Source organism: Psittacula echo (assembly GCF_963264785.1).
Source record: "Psittacula echo genome assembly, chromosome: 2".
Classification (NCBI taxonomy): domain Eukaryota; kingdom Metazoa; phylum Chordata; class Aves; order Psittaciformes; family Psittacidae; genus Psittacula; species Psittacula echo.
The window spans coordinates 125,563,537-125,579,102 of NC_137737.1; the positions used below are offsets into that span (position 1 = coordinate 125,563,537).

At 37.4% G+C, this 15,566-nt stretch overlaps 1 protein-coding gene across 1 annotated transcript in view; it reads left to right on the forward strand.

The window, feature by feature from the left end:
• PREX2 (phosphatidylinositol-3,4,5-trisphosphate dependent Rac exchange factor 2) overlaps positions 1 to 15,566 on the forward strand; it is a gene marked incomplete at both ends in the record, with an annotated part of 169,388 nt that overhangs the window by 53,532 nt on the left and 100,290 nt on the right. Inside the window, 3 exons of the mRNA XM_080610600.1 lie at positions 935 to 1,096; positions 8,141 to 8,274; positions 9,606 to 9,709. Of these exons, the coding sequence (XP_080466726.1) occupies positions 935 to 1,096; positions 8,141 to 8,274; positions 9,606 to 9,709 (400 nt within the window). The remainder of the gene's footprint in view (positions 1 to 934; positions 1,097 to 8,140; positions 8,275 to 9,605; positions 9,710 to 15,566) is intronic.

The following is a 15,566-nucleotide window of genomic DNA, read 5'->3' on the forward strand; positions in this document are numbered from 1 at the left end:
TTTAAAACAAGTTAAAGAATATGATAATTGCATTGAGGTTTGATTCATTCTGGATATCTGTGGTTTTTACAGTTCCCTTGGCCTATTCTAAAACTATTTTTATATTCTATTTTTTCAATGAAGGATCTACAGACTAACAGGGGAAAATGACTAATGAATTACTCTAGAGGATAATGAACTGAATATATTTATGTTAAATAAATTTAAATACAGGGTGTGGTGGCAGCAGCCTTAGGGCTTCGGGGAAGTGTACCCATGTCTCAGTCAGGGTGTGTGCTGAAGGCTGTCCATAGTTGGTCCAGCTGTAAACAGGCAGTTGGCAGTTTGAGATGGGAAATCTCAAATGAATACTGGCAAATCCACTTCTGTGTTTTAGTGTGGCTGCCATTACCAGTGCTTACTTGAAATCAGTGAGTCACCTAAGCTATTTTTCAGTGCTCTGGCGTATTGCACTAGATTAAACAATAGTGTGGAGCTAAAGGAAGATGGGTTTTACCCAGAGTTGCAGGAGAGGCAGGTGCTAACTTTGACATGAATAAACCAGCATTTTTAAGCAGAATTGTTATTGTTGAACAGTTCCATCCTGTGGCATATAAAAAAACCCCCAAAAAACCAACAACCAAAAAAATCAAAGCCCAGACCAAAGCTCAACATGAAGAAACATTGCTGGGGTGAGAAAGTAGCTGAAAGGCAAACTAAGTACTAATTCCAAAGTACTGATTATTTTTACTGTTAGTAATTTATTTCTTTGGGTTTTAGTGTCCTACTAGGACACAATGCTGGAGGGTTTATTATTTTTCCACTTCGTAACATAGAGGTCTGGCTACTTCTTGATTTTGTATGCTATTCAATTTAAGCGTCCTGTAATGTACATGTAGAGATGAAAGACAGGTTTCCTTTTTTCTTTTCTTTTTTTTTTTAAATGTCTAAATAGGAGTTACTGAAGCGGACTCCAAGGAAGCACAGTGACTATGCGGCACTAATGGAAGCCCTCCAGGCCATGAAAGCTGTCTGTTCCAACATAAATGAAGCCAAGAGACAAATGGAAAAATTAGAGTTTTTGGAAGAATGGCAGTCTCATGTGGAAGGATGGGAGGTACTGTTGTAGATTTGTTGTTTTGTATATTGATGAGGGAATAACAGTTTTCAACAAACATATATTACACTGTTTCTGTGAACCTGAGGTACTCTCAGCTCCTCAGTCCTGTGAAACACAGCTTTCATCTGGGTTCTATTCTGTAAATTCAGTGTTGTCCATGACTGAGCACCACTGTATAAAATAGCAGACTTCCAGGAGAGAGGGCAGTGTTTGGTGTTTGGCTTGGAATATTGACTATTTACATTAACATGTTTGTGTGCAAACATGCACATCTATAAATCCTAATTTAACTGTTGCCTTGATTTCACTGCTGTCAGTGCCTGCCTAACAGCATTTTATGGTTGAAAAAAAAAATATTTATTTTGATTAAGCACTAAGTCTAAGAGTTTGTCAGCTTGTAGATAGTTTTTTACTGTTGGCTGAGCTAAACTAACGTGTTCAAGAGAATCTGTGTAAGACTTGGTTTTGGTTTTATTTATTTAGTTCAGTTTTCAAATGGAAGAGCTTTAATGCTTTAGTTCTGTGAAGAAACCATAGGTCTATTTCTGAGCTACTGTTTTCAATAGTATCCAGAAGAGCCATCATTTCCCTTAGGCAACTGCAAATCAAGTAGTTGTAGCACCAGAATCTTCCTGTTGTATTATTTTGAACACTATAATTAGTTTATACAGAAAGATAAATGTGGATCATATAATCATGGAATCATAGAATAGTTAGGATTGGGAAGGACTTTAAAATCATCTAGTTCCAACTCCCCTGCCGTGGGCAGGGACACCTCACACACACAAGGCTCTGTCCAGCTCGGCCTTGAATGCCTCCAGGGATGGAGCCTTCACAGCTTCCTTGGGCAACCCATTCCAGTGCCTCACCACCCGTACAGTAAAAAACTTCTTTCTTATATCCAATCAAATCTCCCCTGTTTAAGTTTTAACCTGTTGCCCCTTGTCCTGTCACTACAGTCCCTGATGAAGAGTCCCTCCCCAGCATCCTTGTAGGCCCCTTTCAGATACTGGAAGGCTGCTATGAGGTCTCCACGCAGCCTTCTGTTCTCCAGGCTGAACAGCCCCAACTTTCTCAGCCTGACTTCATATGGGAGGTGCTCCAGTCCCCTGATCGTCCTTGTGGCCCTCCTCTGGACTTGTTCCAACAGTTCCATGTCCTTCTTATGTTGAGGACACCAGAACTGCACACAATACTCCAAGTGAGGTCTCATGAGAGCAGAGTAGAGGGGCAGGATCACCTCCTTTGACCTGCTGGTCGCGCTCCTTTTGATGCAGCCCAGGATATGGTTGGCTTTCTGGGTTGTGAGTGCACACTGAAGCCAGCTCATGCTCATTTTCTTATCAACCAACACCCCCAAGTCCTATTCGTATATATTTGATTTGCCTTAGGTGTTCTGTATTGAAACATCTGAGCTGCCCACACTGAGGTGGGAGTAAAGTTCATGTATAAGAAATGCAAAGCAAGCAATGTAAGTAATTTTTTAATAAGTCAGTTTTGAACATAATACACAGGACTAGTTAAATAAAGTAAAACTCTAAACACTGTAATTGAGAAGAGGTCTTGTTGACCTAACGCTTTCCAAAAGAAGCAAATACCTTAACAGCTGCTTATTTAGACTAGGTGAAAGTAAGTTTCTTTTTGTTATTTGCTTGGACTTGCTGTCATCAGCAGTAACTTGGAAAGATTAGTGTATATGAACTTTAAAATTTGTTACACGTGCTTGTACAATAGCTTCATGGTAGAAGCAATAGCAAGCATTTACATTACGAAATTTTATATGGCAAGGGCATTTTAAAATAATACTTATTGTCTATAACTGACTCTACTATTATTTTCAACTTCCAAGTAAGTTTTCTATTATGCTGTAGTGATTAAGATTCTTCTACTTGCTTTCAGTGCCTGAGTCTTACAGATATTTGTCAAATCCATATTAATGAACACACTCAAATAGAAAGTTACAGCATTAGTATCTCAGTGTGTTATTAGTCATATAAGTTGGTTAAGAACGTATCGTTCTCACATGTCTGAAAAGGGAATCCACTTTTCTGCATTCAGGTTTTTTCTGAATTCTTAGTAAAAAATGAAGTAATAAATATGTTTGCTGTTGGAAATATATTAAAGAGAAAAAGTAACAATAAGGAAGGGTAACAATATAGACAGAAGTGTGTGAAACATACATTTATGCTCTCTGTATTCAGACCGTATTCTGTGAACCGTAATACAGTAATTTCCTTCCAGCCTTGTTTGTTTTTTCTTATTTTCTTCCCCAAATTTAATCTTGGGATTTCACTTGTGCTTGATCTCTGGAAAAGTGCCATTGTCTTAAAATAGAATTTTTTCAGTACAGTTATGTTGCGTTTAATGTGGTTTAGCTGATCAGGTTAGATGTTACCACCTGACAGGGTGCCCAATCTGGCAAAATTGCCCTGATCTTAATACGTGCATCCTTTTTCAAACATACTATATGGTTAGTCCTTGAAATGGTAAAAATCATGTATAAGAGCATGTTTTAGAGCTTTTCTGAATGATTCCCAGCAACTACAAGAAAATCTCTGAATGCAATGTATGAGAGCGGATTTAATTAAATAAACATCTGGTTTTCTGCATTGCCTAAAAATAAAGAGGCAAACTTGTTGGAGATTTCCTTCCAGAAGGAAATGCTTAGCACATTGCTTGGCCCCAACTAGAAGGAAAGGGGAAAAAAAAAAAAAAGACTATTTTTAGAATCTGATCAAAGCATGACTTGAATTCCTATACATGAGTGTCATAAAATGAAGCTTGTGTTTATTATGAAAAAGATACAGATTCATGGAAAAAATGGAACATCTGTTTCAAGGAAGAAAATTTTGTGTATAATGACTTTCTCACTTAATTTCCTAAGTGGTTAAATTTATTGGCCTGAATTCAGAACTTGTGTAGGTGGCTGTCTCAGCTGGAGGATGGCTCAACAGCTGAAGGAGTCTGTCAGGAAAATCTGCATGGATGTTTCAGTGAGGGAATTAAAAAATAAAATTGTTGCATTTGTTGTAAGCTGGAAACTGAACAACCCAGTGTGAGTCACAGGCCAACTTAGTGACAATAGCATGGGGTGTTCTGTTCCTTTCCATTGTGACGTATCATAAAGTAGTATTTTAATGGAGATTTCTGTTTTAAGTTCTAGATATTTTAGACCTTTTCTTTATTATATTTCTCTTTCCTGTGCCCATGTGCAAGTACTGAAGAGTACATTAATATGTGTAATTCTGACTTCTATCACTGATTTGGCCAGAATATGTAGCTAAGTAGCTTTTGTTACAAAATGAAACCAACAAATGCTGCTTTTCATCTCAAGGTAATAAAGGTCATTTTTTGATGTCAAAGACGGGTATTTCATGACTAAAGGATGGGTGGGGATATTGTTGCGGATTTCTTGCATATAGTCTGTCTCCTTCCAGTGTATTTTAAATGCATTTATTTTGTGATGTAGTCATGGTAGCCCACATTTCAGACCTCTTGCCTGAGCTATTGCCTTGGTGGAATGATAGGTGACTGAATGGCAGCTGAAGCCAGTTTTACCTAAGTAGCCTGAAGGCTCTGAGATCTTATGGGCTTTTAATTTCCACACCAGCTAGCCTGAAAAACCAGAGCCCTTGGTCCCAATGCTGTCCACAGTAGAGGACTGCTCTACAGCTAGGTATTTGGAGTCTTGGAGTCTTCAGTGACTTGTTAGGATGGGGGGGGAATATCTAATCTGGGTTCACAGTATAAGCCTGGTTTGCAGGTTAGCTTTTTCCAACTGAGTCTTTTATATGTTGGGTTTTTTGTTTTGTTTTGGGTTTTTGTTGTTGGTTTCGTTTTTTGTTTTGTTTTTTTTTTTTTTGAGATGATCAAAACAGGTTTGTTTCTACAATACAAGGCATTTTCAAATTGACATACTACACAAAGGCTGGTTTCACTCATAATACTCCATCAGCTCTAACTGCAGGTACTTTAAATGCATAGAAACATGAATTGTAACATAGTAGTAGTGATTTTACATTTAGGTTGAGCAACTATATGATCTTCCCTTGCAAGCAGTGAGTAAAAAATGTACATACTTGTGAAAACTTTGAAATAGCAAATTACTTTTGTGGTTCAAATTGCTTATATTTGACATTTCCCTGGTAGTTTCAATACAAATGTTTAATGAAAACATGGTTGTGTTAGATGTTTTTGGTAATACTTTTTTCTAAAAGTATTGCTTGTAGATAGCGTAGTTCAATTTTAGCCTCATGTTTCTAGGACAAGGTGAATTCTCCTCTGTTAGTGTAGCCTTGAACTTTCTACCATGAGAGGGATAGCTCAGAGTTAGATAAATGAATTATCCTACTGGGCTGGACATCAGCTGTAGCTTGGTGTTCCTGCTGTAAACCCATGTGGTGGTTCAAGGTGTAGCAATATCCTTCATGAAAACATTAATAGTCGTTAATCCTCCTTGGAACTGCATGATGGATATGGCAGCGCTTGTGTGCCCTCTACCCTATTCTTCTTTGGGCGTGTTTTTCATCCCTCAGGAGTTGGTAGAGAGGAGATGTACAGACAGCAGTGCTTTCACATGATGTGCCCTTCCTATTTTCTCCTTGTCAGCTCCATGCCCGCCGCACCCATGCCTAGGGACAGGCCGAGTCTAACAGTTTTCCATAGGCAAGAGGGTGGCAGGGGACTTTTCTGTGCTAGCAGTGTTATGTAGGACTGCCAGATGTGACTTATGATAGTCTTACCTTATACCCTTGGACTTCAGCAAATAAAACAGCAGTAACAAAATTCACTGACCTGTGGCCACACCAGCATGGGTTGTGATCTTGTCAAAAGGTATTGAATAAGTGAAGTTAACACTGTTCAGTATTTGGACAGGAGGTCTCTAAGGGGGGAAAAAGTATCTCTAGAATGTTATTTTCATCATCTGGCAGAAGGAAAATAAAGAGGAAAACAGTAGCAAAGTGTAGCAATGTGATACAGATAATGCACACTGCTGTTTTGTAATGTTGAACTTGAATCATCATTGAGGCGAATCTTGATAATTCAAGTAGCCTGAATTATAGATGTTTGAAATATGTGTAAAATATGGTATTTTATGGCATGGTGCTGGCACAGTAGCAAATCTTGCAAGGACTGTGGGGAAAAGGTATTTTTCTACAGTGAAAATGAACACTTCTAATAAAAAGAGTCAAAATTCTTTCATTTCACCCTCTCTGTGAAAAAATACACCCTTTCGTAGAAAGGTGAAACTGCTGATGCAATTTTGAAGCCTTAAGCTGAAGTTTTTTGTCTTCCCTACAAAAGATTACAATTTTCCAGCAAAGCTGAAGTTTTCTGTAAAAAGAAACTGAAAATCTTTAAAAAAAATACCCTTTTAAAATGCAAATTATTAGCATTATTCCAGCTAATTTTAAAAGCAGTGTGTGGTACTGTTTATTCTACTTAATGCACAAAAGCAATGAAATGGATGGAATGAAAAAACCCTGCTTTTCTGTAGTTATGGTCAGCAAGCATTAAGTGCAGCTGAAATTTATGCTGAATTTGTATTACTGAGTATGCTTTTAAGGTGTTTCAGTGATCGGTCTCAAATAAAACTGTAAAATTAGTATGTCAGCTTTTCTGGTGCTGATGCTGTCCTGGGAAGGGAAGTATGATGTACTGGCTATAGATGATGTTCATGTTTGGCTCATTTGATCCTAAATGGAAACAAGAGTGGTTAGTTAATACTGATACTGAAGCTGCTCTATTTAGAGGCCTGAATTATGTTCCAGTGTGATGGTTCTGCAGTTTTTCTTATCATTTCTGTAAACAGACTGTGTTCTCCTTAGAGCAGTCTGAGCTATTGCTCAATATTCAGGGCTGTGACACAAAAACGATGAATAATAAGATGAAGAGCTGAGAGCAGAATCTGTGATTCCTTCTTGGCTCTTAATTGAGCCTATTTTTCTTTGGGCTACTGTGGTTAGATAAAGAAGAGGAAGTAGCTACAGCTATTGCAGGCATAAGTCTGTCAGAACATGTGTAGATGACAGTCCTGGCTTTTGCAGGTTTTCCAAGCTGACTATTAACTGCCCCAAGTTAGGAAACTCTTTGAACCATGGGTGTATGCTCAATGCAGCCAGCAAGCATAATTATCAATAGGATTGCATGGCTGGATTCATGCAACGCATGGACAGGAACTTTGTCCCACAGGAGCATGGATTTTCAGAATAGCAAAATACACCTCTAAGTTCAAGGAAGGCTTCCTTGAGAGGTAAATTTTTCTTTATAAGGCATAGAAATACCATGACTTTTTCAGAGAAATATTTTTGGAAAATGTTATCCTTTGTTAAAGTTGCTTCTTTTTCATTAACCTATATGAAAATGCCTGCCTTCTTTAAACATGAATGAATGATCTGCCTTGAATCAAAAATGAAGCATGGGAAGTTTCATCCCAAACATGTAAAGCTTAGCGAAATTCCAATGTCTTCAGTATGTGTTAGGAAGAACTACACTAGGCAGTCTTAGTTGTATGTGCCACTGTTAGCTTTGTCTGAGTTTTAAATCTTGGTGTATTTGATTTAGTAGTTAGCTTAGCTTAGTGTAGAAGTATATGTCTTAATGATATTCAAGTTCCATGTGACTTCAGCTTCCAAGCTCATCTTGGCATAGGTCATGTCTTGTAAAGCCCCATTTTCAGATGTTTCTGACTAAGTAGTGAAGTTACTGAGGATAAGAATTATTGTATGAAGTTGGCCTGTTTTATAAGGAGGAGTCTCACACGCAGATGTAATTTGCAAACCTTAGTGATTAAACTTAATCCATTCAAAAAAACCACAAACCTTCTAGTTTGCAGCATTCCTAAATGAATACAAAACTGGTGTTAAGCATCATTGGAAATCACTATTTAATTATAATGTAATAAATTGCCATGAGTTTTATTCTTGGTGTTTCCAGAGAACCATTATGGCTGTGAGTTTATGTAGGAAACTTTCCCTTAATCAATGTGGAGTTCTTCAGTTCTCACAGAATAAAAAATAATCTTTTCCCAATTGATTTTAGGGGTCCAACATCACAGATACGTGCACAGAAATGCTACGAAGTGGACTACTATTGAAAATTTCAGCAGGAAATATCCAAGAGAGGATATTTTTTCTTTTTGACAACCTTTTGGTTTACTGCAAAAAAAAGCACAGGTGAGTGATTAATTTATGTTTTCAGAAATAATACATTTTTTTCACGTTAGAGCTAATCTTCTGTATGCTTTTTCATAAGAATATTTTATTACCACCAAAGTGTTTACTGCAGTTAATTGCAATATAAAAGTCAGCATTTTTAGAGATTTACCATCCAAAGAAAAGTGTGTTTAATTCAAACATTGGAAAAAAAATTATACAAATGCAGAATCCAAATGGTGAAGTGTGGGGAGAAAGAATCAGTTTTGCCAGTCTTCTGCAACAGGTTATATGTGATGGACTCACTCTCTTCTGGGAATGGTAAATAAAATGAATTTTTAGTTCAAACAAATTAGCAGTGTAACTTATGTTATAAAACAAGTCTCTACAGATTCAAGAGTTTCAAGCCTTGTATTTATAATCAGGGAAAGCAGCCAGAAAGCTGCTGCTTCCTGCGTTGCAAGAAACAATTCCATAGTGTAGCAACAAGCTTCTGCGGTTACTGTTCAGTGCTCTTATGCTTCTGAGGAATAAGGTTTTTCTTGAATACAGGCATCCCTCTTGAAAACGTTTAAGGTTGTCTGTCTGATCCAGAAGCTGGTTTTGAGTAACCAGGAATACTTATAACTAGATAGATCCTTGATAGATTCCCAGTACGTGATAGACCTTGAGTATTCTTTCTAATAGCACTGCTGAGTACCATTATCTTTGCCTCTGCTTCTGCACAATTGTGGATGGTGTCAGAGGAAGCTCCACCTTTGACCTCAGTGTCCAGTTTAGGAAACTGTCTCCAATTGCTGAAACTGTTGCTTCATAAATCCAGGTTCTACTGTCATCACTACAGCATGTCCATTGGATTAGTGTGAGTGCTTAAGATTTTCCAGGGTAGTTCCAGATTTGATAGCCAACTTTCATTCCGTTTTTCCAGCTGTGTTTTAGCAGTGCCCTGGATTATCTGTAGCATCCAGGTAACAGATGTATTTCTCTGCACCTATAATATCCATTTGTTTTGATCAGTGCTGTGGCTTGGCTGTTTTCATGTGCCTGTTAAAGCATAGATCTTGATGGCAGACAGGTACCAAAGTGTTGGAACAGAGCTTGTGTAGAGTGAGACTTTCCTGATAAACTCTCATGTCAGCCAGCAATTTGCTGATTACTCTTACCAGAGGCAGGATCTTTGCATTAGAATCAGCAGTGTGTCGTTCAGCAATGGTTTCCACGGTTCAACAGCACATGTATAAATGTATTGTGATTTTCACTGTAGTCTTTAAATGCTGCATGTACGGGTCATAATGCGGAAACATAGAAAGAAAGTGGTGAGTGACATGCTTATTTGCACTTTCTTTCATCAGGCGATTGAAGAACAGCAAAGCATCTACGGATGGCCACCGTTACCTTTTTCGGGGCAGAATAAACACGGAAGTGATGGAGGTAGAGAATGTAGATGATGGAACAGGTGAGTATATTTGTGTTGCTCATTTACAGATCAGTCTTTCGAGGTGCTGAAATCAAATGCAGCTTCACAATTTCTTTGAGAATGGAGGGTGCTCCTTGTACTTAGAGTAAGGTGCCACATTAAAAGAATTATGTACTCATATCAAAACTCTACTTCTGTGACACATCATTGCTTTCATGCATTATTAGTTGAGTGGTCATAGATGACTGTTTTACGCTAACATGAACAGAGTACTAAAATAAGGTGACATTTATTGCTCAACTGAAATAGTATATTTAACTTCACTTAACGGCATTCCAGCACTTAAAGAAGTTACCCCTAGGTATGTGATATATTTGTAAAAGTGAATGGAAAAGTTAGTTCTGTTGGAATGAAGCCTCAAGCACTATAAATGCTGAAATTGTAACATAAGAGTTTAAGAAAACGGAAGTAATTTTTAATACCATTAGGAATATAATATATGATTGATTTTTTTTCCGACATACATTAGAAATGTAAAAGCCCAAAGTATTCCTACAAATGTAACTTTTTTTTTTTTAGAAACTTGAGTTTAACCTTTGAGCTTAACAATTATTATTTCCTTATAATGAATAAATAAAACCTTGGCCTTTTTAATGTAAAACTGAAATTAAAAAAAAAAAGGGAAACTTTAAAATTTGCGTTGCGAGTGTGTCAGTCTGAAGGAAATTTCTATGAGTTAGATATTATTTCTTCTGATTTCAGAAAGCATTAGCTTTGCCCTACATCTACTGTGGATGCCAAGCATTTCTAAATGTAATTTTCTAAAATGGAGCATTAATGACAAGGATGGTACAGCTTAACTAAGCTTAATAGAAGTCGAATATTTCTTGAAAATCAAGATTTCATTTTTAACTAATCTTGACTTTTTTTCAAAATATTTCCTCACTTCTTGTTTTAGTGAATAGACTTGGAGAGTAGTTTGGCTGTTGTTCTTACTGCAATAAACTAGTTTATTGGAAGACTATTGTGTTTTTCCATCATCTCTTCTTTTCAAGTCTTTCAGTCTTTCGTCATGGGTTGTGTTTTCTAAGTTTCTATTACTTCTTGTGTCCTTTGGAGTTTCAGGTTGTTTTTCGAATTTTTTGTTGGGGTTTTTTTCTTCTCCTTTTTCTTTTTATTCAGTTTGTTTGCATCTTTTATATTTTGAGGTGTCCAGAGCTGAAACTTCACTGGGGCAAAGCAGATCAGAATAATTACTGTAGTGATGCATGAGGGATATCTATTATTAGTCTCAGGATTATTTGGCTTTTCTGAGAGCATTATTTTGTAATTTTCAGTTCGTGTTCCAAAATGCCACACCAGATCCTTTTATGCAGTGCTGTTGCTTATCCCAATGCATCTTACACTGTGTTAATGTCTGAGAGTAGGTCCTACTAAAATCATAGAATATCTCAAGTTGGAAAGGACCAATAAGGACCATCAAGTCCAACTCCCTGCTCCTCACAGGACTAAACTATTCCTCACAAAAAATTACTTTATTTTCTGTACTGAATTTTATCTTCCTATTTCCACAAATTATTAAGCATTCAGAATTCACATCTTGTTCCCCAAATCTCTTGCAATGCTTCTTATCTTGATTCTGTGAATGATGTTACTACTGAAATATTTCAGCTCTTGATAAAACTAGTGGAAAATGCTGAATGGTAGAGCACTATGGCATCACACTTCATTCATTCTTCTTGTTTGATAGACATATTTTGTAGGAACTCCTTGACATCTGTTTTGGGGTATGTCCTTCACCAGGCCCACCAATTTATTTTGTGGTTTAGACATATCTATATGTATACCATAATGAACTTCATCAAGCCTTGCTGACTTGAATACTGTTGATCTAATATTCTATATCCTGCTATTTCCTTTTCTGCCAAATTGTTAGCTTTATTTATATGAAATCTCAGTTAGCACTTTGTTTATGCAGAACAGAGCTGAGTGTTTTATGTATTATAAATGTATTATTTGGCTACCTTTAATTTATTTTGCTTCATCTTCCTTATATATGTTTTAGAAATAAAAGACAGCTTTTCCATTTAATTTTTTTCACTTTCTAAGACAGCATCTCTTTACTTGTAACTCTTGATGTTAGTGTGACCACAGTGGTGTATACCCACTATCTTCTTTATGATGAATATTCCAAAAAGGCTGTAGCTTTTTTCATTCACTGGCTCTGATCCTACATATTGCCGTGCTTTCAGTGTTGGCTATAGCAGATATTTCTTACTTCTTCCTTCCATGACTATCTTGTATTTCTCAAATCTGTCGTCTTTCTTCATTGCTATCCAGTTCTTGTTCAGTTTCACACTGTCCGTTTTCCTTTCTGTCCATTTGTTTACTTCGTCAGTGAATCTTCAAGTATAATTTGCTATAAACCAATTGTCTTCCTCTCCACTCCAGACATTTCCTTCAGCCACAGGAAATTTTGCAACTGTCTAAATTTCCTATAGCCTTGCAAACAGTACTGGAGGCTATCGTACTTCCCTCCTGCTTGCTTTCTTGAGCCACATTGGATCTTGTCACTTTTATAAATGCAACATTTCTAAAATCTGTCCTCCTTTCCACACTTCTGACACATCAATTAATGGTTTGCTAATTTTGATTTCTACATTATTAGAGGTGGTAGATGTCCTATCCCTGGAAACATTCAAGGTCAGGTTGGACGGGACTCTGATCAACCTGACGTATTTGAGGATGTCCCTGCTTATTGCAGAGGAGTTGGACTAGAATCATAGAATAGATAGGGTTGGAAGGGACCTTAAGATCATCTGGCTCCAACCCCCCTGCCGTGGGCAGGAATGCTTCACACTAGACTATGTTGCCTAAGGCTCTGTCCTGCCTGGTCTTGAACACTGCCAGGGATGGAGCATTTACCACTTCTTTGGGCAACCTGTTCCAGTGCCTCACCACTCTCACAGTAAAGAACTTCTTCCTTGTATCTAACCTGAACTTCTCCTGTTTAAATGATCTTTAAAGATCCATTCCAACTCAAACTATTCTATGATTATTCTTACCTGCATTTTTTCATTTTTTTTTTCCATAGCCCTTCATTTTCCATCTTCTCCGTTTCAGTTTGTCCAATATCCTACGTTTATTTTTTTTTTATTATTGTAGTTACTGCTATTTCATCCCTCCTTTCTATAGTTCTCTTCGAAATATGGAAGTGTCTGTGTTATTTCCATGGCCTTTCCTTGCCATCCTCTCTCCCTTTAAAAAAACAAACCTGCAAAAACCTTTTTACCTTCCTTATAGTCAAGAAGTGTATTCCTTCTCCTCACACTGATACTTTTTCTTTCACTGAGATCATGATGCCCTTCTTTAACCTTCCTCTGTCTTTACTGTTCTCATTTGTTGCACCCAGACATCTTGTTTCTCATCCCCTGTAGTCATCTGCATTTGAGCTGTAACCCAGTACTGTTCTTCTTTGTTCTTTTGTCTCGTCCCATTCCCAAGTGTAGTAATCTGATCGCCCGAGCCTGATTCACATTAGCTTTGCATGTGCCTTTTTTGGTATTGTATTATTTTATTCTCCTTAATCATCTATTCCTATCACTTTCTATAATTCTTAATCTAGAGTGGAAGCTCCAAGTGGAGAGTGCTTATATTTTCATACCTACACATGACTTTTTCTTGTGTATTATTCATGGGTTTCTTTATAGACATTAAAGACTTCTCACTTTAGATGATAGTTCCACAGTTCTTTACTGTAGATTTTGGGATCCTCTGCTCACTTGTTATAATGAACCATAGGGCTCCAGGGAACAGGGTTACTGACAGCGTTTGCATTCAGTGTTGATAGATGTAGGAATGTAGTCTTCCTTGTTTGTAAGTAGAAGCATAGAAATAGGAAAACAGATTCCCAGTGTGGTTTATTGTCATGCTAATGACATGCCTACAGAAATTATCAAAGTTTTTTCTGAAAAGCAATTTTTCTTTGGTGAAATTAAGCCTTGGCTGAGCATCACAGTTGGTGTGAGCTTTCTTTTTTGTTTGAGCATCATGAAGCAGTCTGCCTTTTTTTAATTGCATTGATTAAAGTGGAATGCACTTTACTTATCATGGCAGACTATTTGTCTTCTTAAAACAATGTGGCTGCACAACCACTTGCAAGTATTAGAAAGGTGGATATACTGGGATGCTATTTTTTTTTCTGTATTCAGTTTTTTAAACTAAATTTTGAGAGAAAAATGTATTTCTAAATGCATTCAGCAGCCATTAAATGAATGTTACTTAGTTTACAAAGACAGGCAGTTGGGTCTTAGGAAATACCAGATTTATGGTTGCTTATACTAAGTTCTGTCCCCTGTTGTCTTGAAATGAGGCATGCATGATACAGAAAAAACCACTACATGATGTTAGTAAACAGAGATTGCATCAAAAAGTATGCAAAGGAAGGAAGGGAATTGATATTATGCAGTAGTTATTTCCTTGGTATTTCTGAGCACTGCGGCTCTAAGAACCTAAAGTCTGAGAAACTTGTAAGTATTGCAGTACAGATATTTCTGATTGGCTTTTTAAGGGAAGAAAAAAGACCTGTTGTATATGGCTGTGACAAATTACTTTTTAGGCATTTCAAAGGTTTGAGTCTTGAATTTATATTCTATATATATTACAGCTCAAATTACAAGCTTTAATGTATTACCAAGTATCATTAGAAGATGATGTCATCTTTCATCACCTTTTGTTGGGAAGCTGGAAGCTTAATGATTTGTTAAGCATGCTTGTTCAGACTTTGCATGGAGTAACTTGAAGTCTCATGCTCTCCTTCCTTCTGTAACCACTCTGTCAGGCTTGCAAATCATTTGTTTAGCCTGACTGGCAGCTGTGATTGCCTTGATGTAAAGAACGTGCATATATCCTGTGCAGCTGGCCATCTCCTGGCTGGCTGACCAGCACATCTGCAGTTCATGACCAGATTTTGTCCAATAGCCAGTCCAGAGAAGGTATGAGGTTATATGAGATGATAGCATAAGGCTGAAATGGTCTTCAGGAGATGATGGGCATGGGTGTATTAAGGTAAAAAAAATTGCCCATGGGAATCTTGGAGGATTGTAGTCACAGGGAACACAGGGAGCAAAAGAGAAATTAGGAGTATTGCAGTTAAAGGCAGAGGTTGGAGTTGAGCTGGGCATTACAGGAGAGAGTTACAATTGCAAAACTGCGTGATAGCTACCCATTTCCCTCCACCTGAACCCATTGCCATCTGTAAACATTAGGCAGTCTTAGTACTTGGCTAAGTGGTTGGGCTTTTTCACAGAATGTGACTTTGTAGTGGCATGAGGTAAATGTGGTCAAACTACCAGTTACAGAACTTCATATGCCAAGGAAGCTGCATGTTTAAAATGTCGTCTCTGCATCAGGATATTCAAGTGTGTGGGTGAGCCATTTTTTTATGATTTAAACTATTAAGCTGGCAACAAATTTCTGTCCAGAGTAAATTGTGAGAATCTAAGTCCGAATGTGAGCCTGAGCCATCATTTTTTATTTTTCATTCTTTTGGCCATAATTCTGTTACAGTTCACTGCATTACGGATCATAATATTTCCTAACATGGGTGTTGCGATGACACGTATGTGGTGACAAACACCACAAGAAAAATATCACCCTGTAGTTTTATATGTATTAACCTTTACTTTAATGAAAAAAAACTCACAAAGGCGCAGCTAGCACCATATTGCAAAGTTTATAAGTATATGCTTAAATAATGCAAAGGCATTAACCTTCCTTCCTCCAGTGCTCTTGCCTCTGATCTCCGAAGGTCTGCAGTCTGTCAGCTGAGAGCTTCTGTCTGAGGCTTCTTCCTTTTCCCTGACTTTTGACTCTGATTTTCTAACAGTGCATGAAT